This window comes from Manacus vitellinus, unplaced genomic scaffold, assembly GCF_001715985.3.
Source record: "Manacus vitellinus isolate BGI_N305 unplaced genomic scaffold, ASM171598v3 scaffold_43_pilon, whole genome shotgun sequence".
In the NCBI taxonomy this organism is placed as follows: Eukaryota; Metazoa; Chordata; class Aves; order Passeriformes; family Pipridae; genus Manacus; species Manacus vitellinus.
The window spans coordinates 6,777,842-6,790,563 of NW_021940560.1; the positions used below are offsets into that span (position 1 = coordinate 6,777,842).

The window sequence follows — 12,722 nt, forward strand, 5'->3', positions numbered from 1 at the left end:
TGTTGGAATTACTTGGGAAAAATGATGATAAGCAGCAGCATCTCATTCTTGAATAATCAGGAAAAACTCTATTTCACTAAAAATGCCAGATTAATAAGAAATAAGTGTTACTTCTATAATGAAAACTAATATGCAGTCTTTGAAGTATTTTTTTTATCTTACTTATCCCTATCTGAGGCCCAAGGTAGAAATCAGTATAACAAGCCCATCTGCTATCGAGGTGGCCCCTCTTCCTTCCATATAAAAATGTCCTGTACAACCTTTAGCTTTCTTTTGCTTCAGTTGTTTGTGTGTGGAACCTTTTTTCTAAGATGCATCTACCTATTTTGCTTAGGGTTTAACCTTCACTGCTGCCACTCACGTGGTGTTTGCTGAACTGTATTGGGATCCAGGCCACATAAAACAAGCAGAGGACAGAGCACACAGGATTGGGCAGAGCAGCTCTGTGAACATCCACTTCCTCATTGCCAAGGGGACCATGGACACCCTCATGTGGGCAATGCTGAACCGCAAGGTGGGTGTGGGGTGGAACCAGGGGATCAGGAACTCCCTGTGGTTCAGGGAGCACTCTGCCAAGGTGAATGGGATGGTTCACATCTACAGGAGGTGGTGGTTTTATCTTCCAGCCTTTCATTGCTCTGGTTGTTCAGTTTGCAATTTTATGGTGTTCTGCTCACTCATAACAACTGGAATTTGTTATGGCTTTTCTTTTAACTGAATGAGTGTTGTGCCAAGATTACACTGATCTGATCTTCTGTTGCCATTTTCCACTGGTATTACCCAGTGGTTGTTAGGAACTTTAGAACCATAGAATGATTTGGGTTGGAAGGGATCCTAAAGCTCCTCCTGTTCCACCCCCTGCCATGGGCAGGGACACCTTTCTTTTAGACCATGTTGCTCAGAGCTCCATCCAGCCTGGCCTTGGACACTTCCAGGGATGGGGCAGCCACAGCTTCTCTGAGTAACCTGTGCCAGAGCCTCTCCACCCTCACAGAGAAGAATTTCTTCCTAATATCCCATCTAACCCTGCCCTCTGTCAGTTTAAAGCTAGGATAGTTCCAGTCTGCTTTTTTTTCCTTACTGGGAAGATCTTGGACAGTTCACAGGACTAAGAAAAATAATTTGACTGTTTTGCTTCTGTGACCTTTTGTGACCTTTGGTACCACTCATTAGTGTCTTGTCTTGGTAACTGAGGTGTGTCAGTGCTCTGTGTTCTGTGAGCTCTTGTGTTCTGACACTGCCCCAAGTGTCACTGTGGAAGGAACTGCCTTTTAAGCACCAGGTCTCAGAATCATTTGGGTCTGTGATTACACAGGGTTTATTCTGATGGAAATGTCAACTCATGGTTGTGGGTCCTGCCTTTGGCTGCCCCTGTATTGCTGTGGTTCTGTTGGTTTGTTCTCCACTGGTACCCATTTGTTTGCCAGTATATACCTCTTCTTCAGAAAAATAACCACTGCTTAAAGAATCCAGGTACTGCAAACTGTACTTGACATTCAGTTGGGGTATGAAATTCTGTGTTCTACTTCTTGGAGGTACCTCTGAAAAAATCTGTCAGTCTGGTGCATTATGAGTCTCTTTAAACATGGCACAGATGGGTCTCAGTAATTCAACAGCAATTTACCTTGCAAGTTCTGTCGCTGAACTGCTGCTTTCAATTAATTCTGCCTTTGTTTGTCTCCACATGCTAAGCAGAACAATAATAAGACTGTTAGAGATGTACACAACCATATATTCTCTTTGAAGTTAATAAACACTGACATTTTGTGTACAACATACTACTCATAGTATGCCAAATACAGGACTTGGCATTACTCTTGCACAAATGGATGTTGAAAGAAGAATAGGTTTAATCACTTATTTTTAATTACAGCAGTTTATCCCATTGCAAATGCTGAATTAGGTTTGCAAGGGAAGCAAATTGAGTGGTTATAGGTCAATAAATTTTCCCCAACACATGAATTCCTTGGAAACTTTCTGCAGTTGTCTTTCTGCAGGCCAAAGTCACAGGCAGCACCTTGAATGGCAGGAAAGAGAAGATGCAGGCTGAAGAAGGGGATAAAGAGAAATGGGATTTTTTGAGTTTTGCTGAGACTTGGACCCCAAATGAGAGTCTAGAAGATCCCAAAAATGAACTTTTATTTACACATGTAAGACTTGGAAATTATGTTCTTCTGTTTTATTTAATTTTTAAAATTTCTAACTCTTGTTTGCTTGAGCTTTCTGTGCACTTCAGACTTACTAAGAGAGAAACACTAAATAAGTAGGAAAAAGTAATGTAAATTCCATTTAAAACCTTTTGTGAAGTTGGGAAAAGTGCTCTGCTGGGAATAAGTGTCAGCTACAGGCTTCTGAGGGGTCCTTGTGTTATGTTTAGATGACAGACCCACCAAATAATTTCTGTTTAAATTACATCTTTATTACCTGTTCTGAATTTAATTGACTGTTATTTAAAACAGTGTTTAAAAGCCTTTCCTTGTAATGGGCACCTTCCAAAAAGGCACATATATATATATATATATACACAGTATATATAATATACCAGTCCTGTGGTAATGCTATTTCAGAATTTTCCTGAGAATTATGAAAATACTTTTCACAGAACAGGAGAGAAATGTTGAATTGCTTTTTCTGCTCACAGTTTGATCTTTTGTTTCTGTCCTCAAAGCAAAACCAGCTATTTGTATTAGAGGGTAATATTAATGGACAAAATGAATAATTTTAACACCACCTGATGCAGTGACAAGTGGGGTTAAGAGGTCTTTTCCAAACCTACATGATTCTATAATTCTCTATTTCTTTCCTAGTTTGAGAAGGAAAAGCAGCACGACATTCGTTCCTTCTTTTCCCCAAAATCCTCCACGGAGAAGAAACGCAAAAGATTTTCTGGCAGTGAATTGTTACAGAGTGATACAGAATCTAATGAAGTCACAAAAGAAGAGGATGAAAACCTGGATTCCACACCAGTAGATGCTGGGGATCCAGTTTGCCCTGAAAGCACCTGTGAACATGAAGCCAAAAGAGCCAGAAGCACGAGTGGATCTACCCCAGGCAGCTGCAGGGATAAAAAGAAAACATCTCTGACTGGAGAACAGCCCTCCTTGTTTTCAGAAAAAAACAGTGAACTCCCTCCTTGTGGCTTAAACACTTCCAGCAAAAGCAGAGCTGTAAACCAGGTTTGGCACTGCAGGGTTTGCACTTACACCAACCACGACCTGCTGCCTTACTGTGAGATGTGTGGGTGCCCTCAGAGCAGCAGTGGTGAGTGATGGGGCACAGAAAACCAGGCATTTCTCATTCCAGATGTGATTCATCTTGGAAAATACAGACCTTTGGAGCATGTGGCTGTTTAGAAGTCCAGGCAAAATATGAAAAATTGTGCCTTTACATGAAAAGATACCTGCCCAGGGATCCTTCCTAATCTTGCCTTTCCCGGGGATCTTTTATACGAGTCCAATTTGAAACAAGTGGAAAATTCACATAAATGTTAACAGGATATAAATTCCATAAGGAAGAGTATAAGCTCAGTTTTCTTTGCAGAAAATGGAGCTCTCCTTTTCCTCGAGGTTTTTGAGTATTCTGAATACAATTAAGAGGCAAACTTTTTCTTTACCTTTCAAAACTTAGCAACATGGTATCAGTGTTTTATTAACTTTATCACGTATATTTGTCATGAGAGACATTATCTGCAAAATATGGCTTTTCATTCTCCAACAGGTGACAGTAGATTACTTGTACTAAATTTTTTTTGAAGCTATCTGGAAAATTGATGGAACATTTTTATAAATCCATGCCCATATTTGTCATTTCAGTTGTAAATGAAGGAGTAAGGTTCTTTTTACTTATTTATTTGTTACATTTAAATCTTTGTACTTCTTCAAGTAAGGACAGCTTCTGAATTTCCCAGGTATAAATCAATGCCTGGAAAACTGCTTTGTGTGTTTGTGGTATACAATGGCTGTATATAATATAGAATTGCTGTTTGGATTATTTATTATATGTGTTTTGACATTAAGTTGGGGGTGTGAGATTGAGAAATGAAAAGCTTTGTTCCATGTGTTTACTTCCTTAGTACTAAAGTTATCTCCAGTTTTTGTGGTTGCACCACAGTAATATTAAAGAATAAAATGCCATTTCTTTGTATTTCAGTGACATGATCCTGTCTCCAGAGGGGTGTTGATGAGGTACCTGTACAGGCAACATAAATCCTCACTTTTCTGGTTTCTTCATCTTTAGTTGAGAGAATCTGTGAAGCTCCCACGAGCCAAACTGAGGAAGATGTGTCAGAGAGCCCCAGGAGAAGTGAGGAGAGAGCAGAGTGCAGTGCTGAGGATGGGAGAGAAGGTTTGGGGGAAGTGGAGAATGGAGAAAGTGAAAAAAAGTGTGGAGAAGGTAAAGTGGGGCTCCTGTGAAAGACTGGTTGTGTCCTGCTGTGAAACTGAATTAAATGCCTGTGGCATCAAAGAGAGCTTTTAAATAAAACTTACACCTCTGAAACACAGACAGAAGGACAGACACTGCCACAGGACTGTCTTGGTGTAGCCTGGGACATATATTGAATTTTGATGGTGGATGAACCCAGCCTTTCCATACACATCCTGGAGCAACACAGCTCTGGCTGCTTAAGAACTGTGCCAAACTACCAACTCTGAATCTGTGTAGTTTTATTGGAACTGAGGGCATTTCCTTGTGCTCTGGACAGCACAGGCAGAACAGATAATAGGTAATCCAGGAGAAACAGAAAAACAAAATGCACAAACACCTTAATTCCTTGCTGCTTGAGCTGTGCATCTTCTGTTGTTCTGGAATTAGGTACATGTGTAATATTAGTTTTAGTGTCTGAGTAAAATGAATGAAATGAAGAAAAAACTTTTTAATGTCAACATTTTTTCTCTTTACAGGGGATGAAGATAAATCAGACACATTCCAAATATATGATGGCCTTATGTTTTGTGCAAGTAGGAATACTGACAGAATCCACCTGTATACAAAGGTAAACCTGCAATATGCATGTTTATTGTCATTTTAAAATTACAAAGTGAAATGCTGCCCACTGAAATGTGCCTGTATACTTTCATTTGTTACAATTGATGTAAAAAGATCAGTATTTTTGCATTAGCTGAAATGTACAAAAATTAGGTAGTTTATCATTCCAGTTCTTTTTCTGAATGGAATTAAGTAATTATTATTATTAATTAATTAATAATTTCCTAGATACATAACTTCTAACACTTGTCTTACAAAATTGGGCTAATACATTAGATCATTGTTAGAAATGCCACTGATAGTTGTTTAAGTTTCCTTTTTTATTATTAGTGTCTTATCACAAAATAATTTTAATAGAATACCGTTCAAGAGTTAAAATAAAAATTACAGTGAACCCTGACAAACCAAGTAAATAAAATACTGTCACCACATTTTCAGAAAGCTCAGCATTGGTGCTGTAAGTCAGTAACTCCCTGAATAAAGCACATTCTCATTAATTTGCAGTGGTGATGGGAACACAGAAACCAGCAGTCGGGAATTTTCCAGGTCATTATTCAAGGGAGACTCAGGACTTTCCAATTCCTTCTATTTTGTGATAGTAAAGTTCACTGGGAAGATTTCTTCAAATTACAGAGTGAGTCAGTGTGTTCAGGTGCAACTGCAAAGCAGCCCAGATAACTGAGGGCAAAGCTCTGAGAAAACACATTTTTATTAGGCTGATACAACTTATTGCTTTAAAAATTAAGTGGAGAACTTTTTCAGACATTAAAAAGAAAAAAAGTTGAATATAATAAACAATGCCTGAAAATCCTGATTTTAAATTGTAATGAAGTGACATTTTCAGTCTACAGTCATTCATTTCACCTGGAAAATTCAGTCAAGAGGATTGTAATTTCAGTTTCTTAGTGTAAGGCAATTTGTGTGTCTGAACTGTTTGCAAAGAAAAAAGTCAGATATATTAAAAATTAAATTTTTCAGCCCTTTTACTTTTAGGTATGTTGATGTGCATCTTATTTCTTGCATTTGTGCTGTTATCATTCCTCTGTGCCTTATTGTTTGTTTTGACCTTGAGGCACTAAATTTAGTAGGAAGGGAGGATAATTCACTTGAAACAGATTATTTTTCTCCTAGATTGTGCTACATTGCATCTGTAAACAAAACTGTTTGCTTGTCTAGGATGGGGAGCCCCTGAATCATAACTTCATTCCATTGGACATTCAGCTGGATAACTGGGAAGATTTACCAGAGACTTTCCAGCATAAAAAAAATCGTGCACTGGTAAGAACAAGTTCCACTGGCACAGCAATATCATATTTAATACAGAGGAATTTTACTGACTTCTTAAAAAATAAATGCAGAACACTTCCAGGCCTTGGGATCAAGGCACAGTTTCATCCCAGCAAGCAGATCTTAGGGATGCTGATGTGAATATTAATTATGCAGTCTGGTACTAGGCAAATTATCTTGCCTCCTGTTCACATGTCATAGGGGGAATCAACCAGGGAATCTAATTTCTCCTTTACAGGATTAGTAACCAACATTCAAAAGTCGACAAAACAGCTTTATAAAGGTTCTGAATGGAGTACACTAGGAACAAGAATGTTCTAGATTGTCCCAGGGATGCAGTTCTGAGCAGGCTCCACTCTCACCTTCCTTTGGTCTATAACAATTCCCAAAGCAGTGTCAGGCCCAGCTCCACTGACACATTCAGGTAAATCTGGACTAAAGATCCCATTGATAATGGGGTTTCAGGAGAACAGTAACACTGCAAACCCCAGTACTCAAGGAAGGAAATCCAGATTGAAACTGGATGTGAAATATTATCTGCTTCACTTAGTTTCCTGTTTGGAAAATCAGATTCTGTTGTGTAGGAACAAGCAGGTTCTCCAACAAGGTTGGAACTTCAATTTGTCAAAGGGACACGTGGCTGATTAAACCAGCTGTTCTGTGAGGCAGCAAATGAGTGGGATACACAAATGTTGCCAAGGGATTTCAAAGCCATTTGTTAGACTGAAAACATGGGGTAAGAATTCCAGGGGCAGTGGGTGGCACTTATGGATCTTCCTGTCCCTCAGCCTTCTGCTCTAGATTAGAAGATCCATATGAGTAAATGTTCCTAAAAAGAATCAAGGAAATACTTTCTTGTTTCTGTTTCCATGGTGTCCTGCTGTTCCACTGACTTCTTTGTTGCTGCTCCAGCTCTGAGGAACTGAGAGTCTTCTGTGCACTTTTACATTTGCCATGGAAAAATACTCCAAGGAGAAAAAGAAAATCGTTGTCATCTTGAAATATGGAAGTTTGTTCCTGGGTGTAGCTGAAGTCACAACTAAGTCCATACTGCCCAATGTATTTATTCTTCCCATGCTTGTGTTCACAAACAGCCTGACCCTGAATGTGGTAGGCAGTTGCTCCTCAGTGGGGAACAGAGTGGAAAAATGGAAAGGGAAAAAACCTACCAAACCACTTGTTCACTTGCCATATTGTTACTCCCATTTATTTTGTATTGTAGAAATGAGAATGGGATTAATTCATTTTTCCTCTACATGCACTCTAAAGCAAACAGCCACGTTAGAAATTCTAAATTCCTACGTAGGCCAGTTTTCCACTCAGTCCCTCACTGTTCTGTGATTATTGAAGAAATCCATTAATCAGTCATTCCAGTCCTGCCAGTTTACAGTTTCCGAGGTTTGGGGGCTTTTTGTGGTTTCCCAACCTGTAAGAAAACTACTTTATTCGGTACCAGAAATGAAGTTCCTCTGAGCCCCTTTATTTTATTATACTTTCAAATTCTAAATGCAGAACAAGGAAAGGGGACCAATATCATGCTCCAGTCATTCTGAAATACTTTGTTAAGCAGTTCATCAGTTTTTTCTCAGGATCGTGGTCGTGTCAATTTGAGATTTCTGTGAAAGATGAAGGGCAGGTTAAATTGCTCAAACTGCTCAAACTGTTGCCCTTTGACTGTTTCAGCAGGTGAGGGAGAGGGTTGCAGTTTGTATGAAGAATGACTTGCAGGGACCTTCTCTGACTATGCCAGCTGTTTTCAGCCAGTGTTGAACACATTAATCCCAGCACTCTTCAGTGGAATTATGTCTGTGTAATGCCTGTCATGCTGCTGACAATCATGTTCTCTGCCAGATCCTGAAGTTTGTAAAAGAATGGACTCAGCTGACAGCAATGAAGCAGAAGATTGTCAGAAAAAGTGGTCAGATATTTTACAGTCCTATTCATGCTGCAGAGGAGTTGTCTAAAAAGCAGTCTGTTGGCAGCAGCACAAAAAGGTATGTGGGGTTTAGTTTTAATTCTGCTAACTAATTGCTGCAGGAAGTTCATTAAATTGTCCAAGTGTTTCTTAACTTCTTGATTGTCTCCTTCCATAAAATGTAGGAAAAATCTGTGAAGGGTGTTAGAAAACCTACCAGGACCTACAGCAGCCTTCTGAGGTGTGTGTAGGGCCTGGCACATGTGTAGTACAGAGAGGGACTCAGGAGGAGTTCTCTGCATAGTGGTTTCTGGAATAATGATCAGAGTGAAGTGACTTAAAAGGTTTTACTTTAGAGCAGTTGTGTTTTGTGTGGTTTCACTTGGAAATGAAGGAGTGAGTTCAAACATAGCTAACAGAGCAAAGGGTCCTCCAGAGCTTGTAAAGATTCCAGGATTATCCAGAGTGTCACTGAGACTTCACCTAACTGGAACAAAGTGCCTGTCATTTTTAAAGGACAATATCAAATTGCTGTCATTTTTAATTGTTACACACAAAACAAGTTAGCTGTTTGCTGGTTAGAATTCAGGTTTAGAAAAAGATATTTCATTTAATTCAGAAGTACGGTGAAGTACGTTCTCCCAAACTTTATTCATTTTTCCTCCAGAAAATGAGGAATGTTTCAAGAGAATATGCTGTACCAATCTTGCAGCCAAGAGTGAACACTCTTTGAGGGAGGTGGCTCCCTTTGTGACAGTGTTGGTCATTCCCAGGTATGTGACCAGGGAGGATGTGGCAGCAGCCTCGCTCTCCAAAGCCGCCAGCACCGGGGGCAGCGTCCGCCTCATCTCCAGGGAAAGTGGGGTTTGTCCCAAGAAAGAAAATGCTCCTGTTGAACAATCCACAAAGTAAGTTTATTAATGCAATAAGGTGATTAAGCTCTTTTTCCACAGTAAAATTATTTGCTGAGTGTCTGCCTTGATGAAGTGCAGTAGTTACATGAGAAACTTACTGTAGTGCTAATAAGATGTGCTTTGTTTTTATAACAATTTAGATAATATCTGATGTCTGCAGACATAGCTGCTAATTAACTGAGGCTGATTAAAACAGAACAATGATTCAGCTAAAGAAAAAAAAAAAGTTAGCTCAGCCTCCTTGTGAGGTCAACAGCAAATTGGGCACACCAAATTTTCTTCTATTTGGCCTCAAAATTTAGAAAAAGAGAAACTAGTATAAAAATTCTAGACAGAAATTACCCTTTAAAAAAATTTTATTTAACAAGCAGTGTGTATCCTGCCTTGTTTGGAATAGGAAATCAATAGGCAGCCATGGAGATTGCAAAGAGAAACCAGGATGTTTCCTTTGACTTTTTTTACTTCTATTAAAGAGGGGGCTGAAACATTTTACCTTTATATGTGTATGTGCCTGATAAAACCCACCCTTTCTTTATGAATACAGCATAATATCAGCTAATAATTCAGAGTACATGTGTAAACGTAGTGAGATATGCAGAAGAAAAATCTGCCTTGTTATATTGTCAAATGTTGTCTAAGTGGAGATGTAAACCAAGTGGAGGGTTTGCAGTGTGCAGGTGTCAGTCTGAGCAAGGTATTATTTCAGCTAAAGTTGCTATTTCAGAGCACAGAAGATATGTGATGGAGAGACAGTGCATAAAACCCCACTGAACCGTGGGGCTGAATCCCTCCTTTATCACCAGCTGGGCTTTGTTTTCTGCCAACAGGTTGCTTTCAGACACCGGAGGAGGTCCCTCAGCCCTTCATGCCGAGCAGGGTGAAGGCTCCCCCCTGCCCAAAGGGTATTTGCAGGCCCTGGACAGCCAGGGGACCCCGCTGTGCCTGAGCTGTCAGCAGCCCACGGCACAGCTCCCGCCCGGCAGCCACGCCTGGGACACGCGGTTCTGCTCCCACGCCTGCCAGGAGGATTTCTCCATCCGCTCCAGTCAGAGCTACCTCAGGACCAAAGTGTTTGAAGTAGAACACGGGGTTTGCCAGTTCTGTCACCAAAACGCGCAGGAGCTTTATCTCAGCGTCAGAGACGCCCCCAGGAGTCGGCGCAAGGAACTGCTGGAGAACTCCTGGATGTCCCACCTCCCACTGGGGCAGGTAATTGTGTGCAGTTACAGCTGATCTGGCTACAGACAGTTCAGAGAAACCCAAAGATGTTCTTACAGATTTAAGATAGAAAGTTAACCCAGCATCAACAACAGAACAAGAAAAAACAAGTCCTTAAAAACAATCAAACTAAATGCCTTTGACTTCTTGATTTTTCTATCCCACTGTCTTTTAACAGATTTTTCATCTCCAAAAGGCACAGGCATCAAAGCTCTGACTCTGTAGGGGTGAATGTAAATACCAGGGCTGGTTGTACAGTTCAGGCTGGGTGAAAACATGCCAACTGCTTACACTTCTTTGCTTGTCAGGTGGGAGTAGCTAAAAAATGCTAATGCTGGCTTTGTTTATCCTGATGAGAACTATAAATAGCTACTCCCCTGAATGTCCTTGTTCTGATGGCAGTGTGCACATGTAGCTCAGGAGGAGTGCCTCACACATCCCGTGCCCTGTCCTGTGTTTGCTGCAGCTGAACGAGATGATCCGGAGCCCCACGGAGGGGCAGTTCTGGCAGGTGGATCACATCCAGCCCGTGTACAGCGGAGGAGGACAGTGCTCCCTGGACAACCTGCAGACCCTGTGCACAGCCTGCCACAGGGAGGTCAGTGTGCTGGGGCCAGGAATCCTGGCCCTCTCCCCTGGAACAGCAGCAGGAGCCTGAAGTCAGGCTCCTCCTCAGCCCTGCAGAACCCCTGTGCCCTCAGCGTCTCCCTCCCACACGGCACAGGTGGAAATGCAGCATTAAACTATTATGGCAGTTTTCTCAGGATTTGGGAAAATGCCACCTTAATAAACATCTGCATTTTATTATGCTGTGTACTGCAAAATCAGACTGGAGTTCAGCTGTGGGCTAATGCTGTCCCTGGGCAGAGTTGCCAAGTCTCAACACTCACTGAACAGACCCATGTCTCTCTTTTGCAGAGAACTGCCAAGCAGGCCAAGGAAAGAAGCCAACTGAAGAGAAGGTCTTTGGCTACAAAGTACGGCTGTGACATCACCAAATTTCTTGTGAAAATGTAAAATGCAAAATCCCTTCAGGTATAATGTAACACTAAATCCAATACAGTTATATAGTTTTCCTCATGCACTGATTTAACAGGAATCTCTGTCGCCCATCAATGCTGCTGGTAGAGAGGAGAAAATATGGAATTAAAGCCAAGGAATCATTTGTAACACTGATGGTCAGAGGGCATCCAAGGTACTTGATTATGGTCATGTTTTTATGACCCTGTGGTTTAAAGCTAAATTTCTGCATGTAACCTTACTGCACTGAGCCTGACTTACAGGACTCTGGCATTTAGAACTGATGGCAGTTGAATTCTGTTTTTACTTAAAGCAGCTTGTATTAAAATTTTATTTATGATAAGGAACACCAGATATTACCAATTATGTCATCAAAGGTAGTTTCTGGGAAATGCTACAGTCACATTTTCATTAACAAGATTGCTGGTTATTTTGGACTGCTTACCTGGCTTTCTTTACAGTTACTTTAAATAAATACAGTTCTTTTTCGTGGTGATTTTTTTCTCTGTCTCTCCTCACCCCTTGAATGCTGGAAGGCAGTTGTAAGCTCATAAAGCACATCTCCAGGAAGGACGTGGCTGAAATTTCAACTACATCTAGTTACAATAAGCTGTAAAGTTATCCTGCTCAGAAAAATTCTTAGAAGTTATAAATCTTTTACTGAGAAAAAGAATGTTTAAGACAAGGTAGTTGCATAACTGCACCATTTTCTGTAGAGCCAAACTCACTGGACATTTCCAGCAAAGATGCTTTCAGGTAATAAAGATAACCTTTAGGTAACACCTGAAAAAAATGTTGGATGATGTTTGTGGTGCCTGAGTATAATAAAGGAATCATCTCTCCAGCAGTTTAAAGGACCAAGTAAGAATAGCCTGGGAACTAAGTGTGAGGGATTTTTAAGTTTATACAGCCTTTACAAGAGCCCACACTGCAGTGTAAAATTTCATTAGAGAGGAGGAAACCAAGAGTATCAGGGAAGACACTTAAGTTAAAATTTACTTAATCAGTAATTAGCCCAGTGCACTTTCTTTTAAAGAAGCTACCCATTTAAACAGCAGCTACATTGGTCTTTATCTTACTTACCCCTTGGCCAGAGGAATTTCTCTCACACAAACAATCTAGAGAACAAATTCCGTGACAATACTTTCCTTGAAGAAAATTAACTCTTCTTCATCCTGAAAAATGCACTTCTACTTGCTAGAGCTTTATCTGAAGAAAACACTCTGACCCCTGTCCCCTCCAAGGAGCTTTAGGGCAACACCTGGGACCCTACTGTCAGCAGAACTCAACTCTCTACACATCATGTAGTTACAGTCATAAACAATGCCCTTCCTGGGTCAGATCATGCAAGGAGGGAATGGAAAAGCACAGGAATATGAGAG

General features: G+C 40.6%; 1 protein-coding gene across 3 annotated transcripts in view; it reads left to right on the forward strand.

Annotated features, from left to right (window-relative positions):
- Positions 1-12,254, forward strand: part of ZRANB3 (zinc finger RANBP2-type containing 3) — a 43,211-nt gene extending 30,957 nt beyond the window's left edge. For 2 of the 3 annotated variants that reach the window (XM_018078930.3, XM_018078932.2), the window contains exons 11-21: positions 335-514; positions 1,998-2,150; positions 2,808-3,261; positions 4,237-4,392; positions 4,902-4,993; positions 6,163-6,264; positions 8,125-8,267; positions 8,962-9,096; positions 9,930-10,311; positions 10,787-10,918; positions 11,239-11,853. In XM_018078930.3, coding sequence (XP_017934419.2) covers positions 335-514; positions 1,998-2,150; positions 2,808-3,261; positions 4,237-4,392; positions 4,902-4,993; positions 6,163-6,264; positions 8,125-8,267; positions 8,962-9,096; positions 9,930-10,311; positions 10,787-10,918; positions 11,239-11,337 — 2,028 coding nt within the window. In that variant the 3' untranslated portion in view covers positions 11,338-11,853. The other variant, XM_018078931.3, reaches the window with a different exon arrangement.
- The last annotated feature ends 468 nt before the right edge of the window (positions 12,255-12,722 follow it).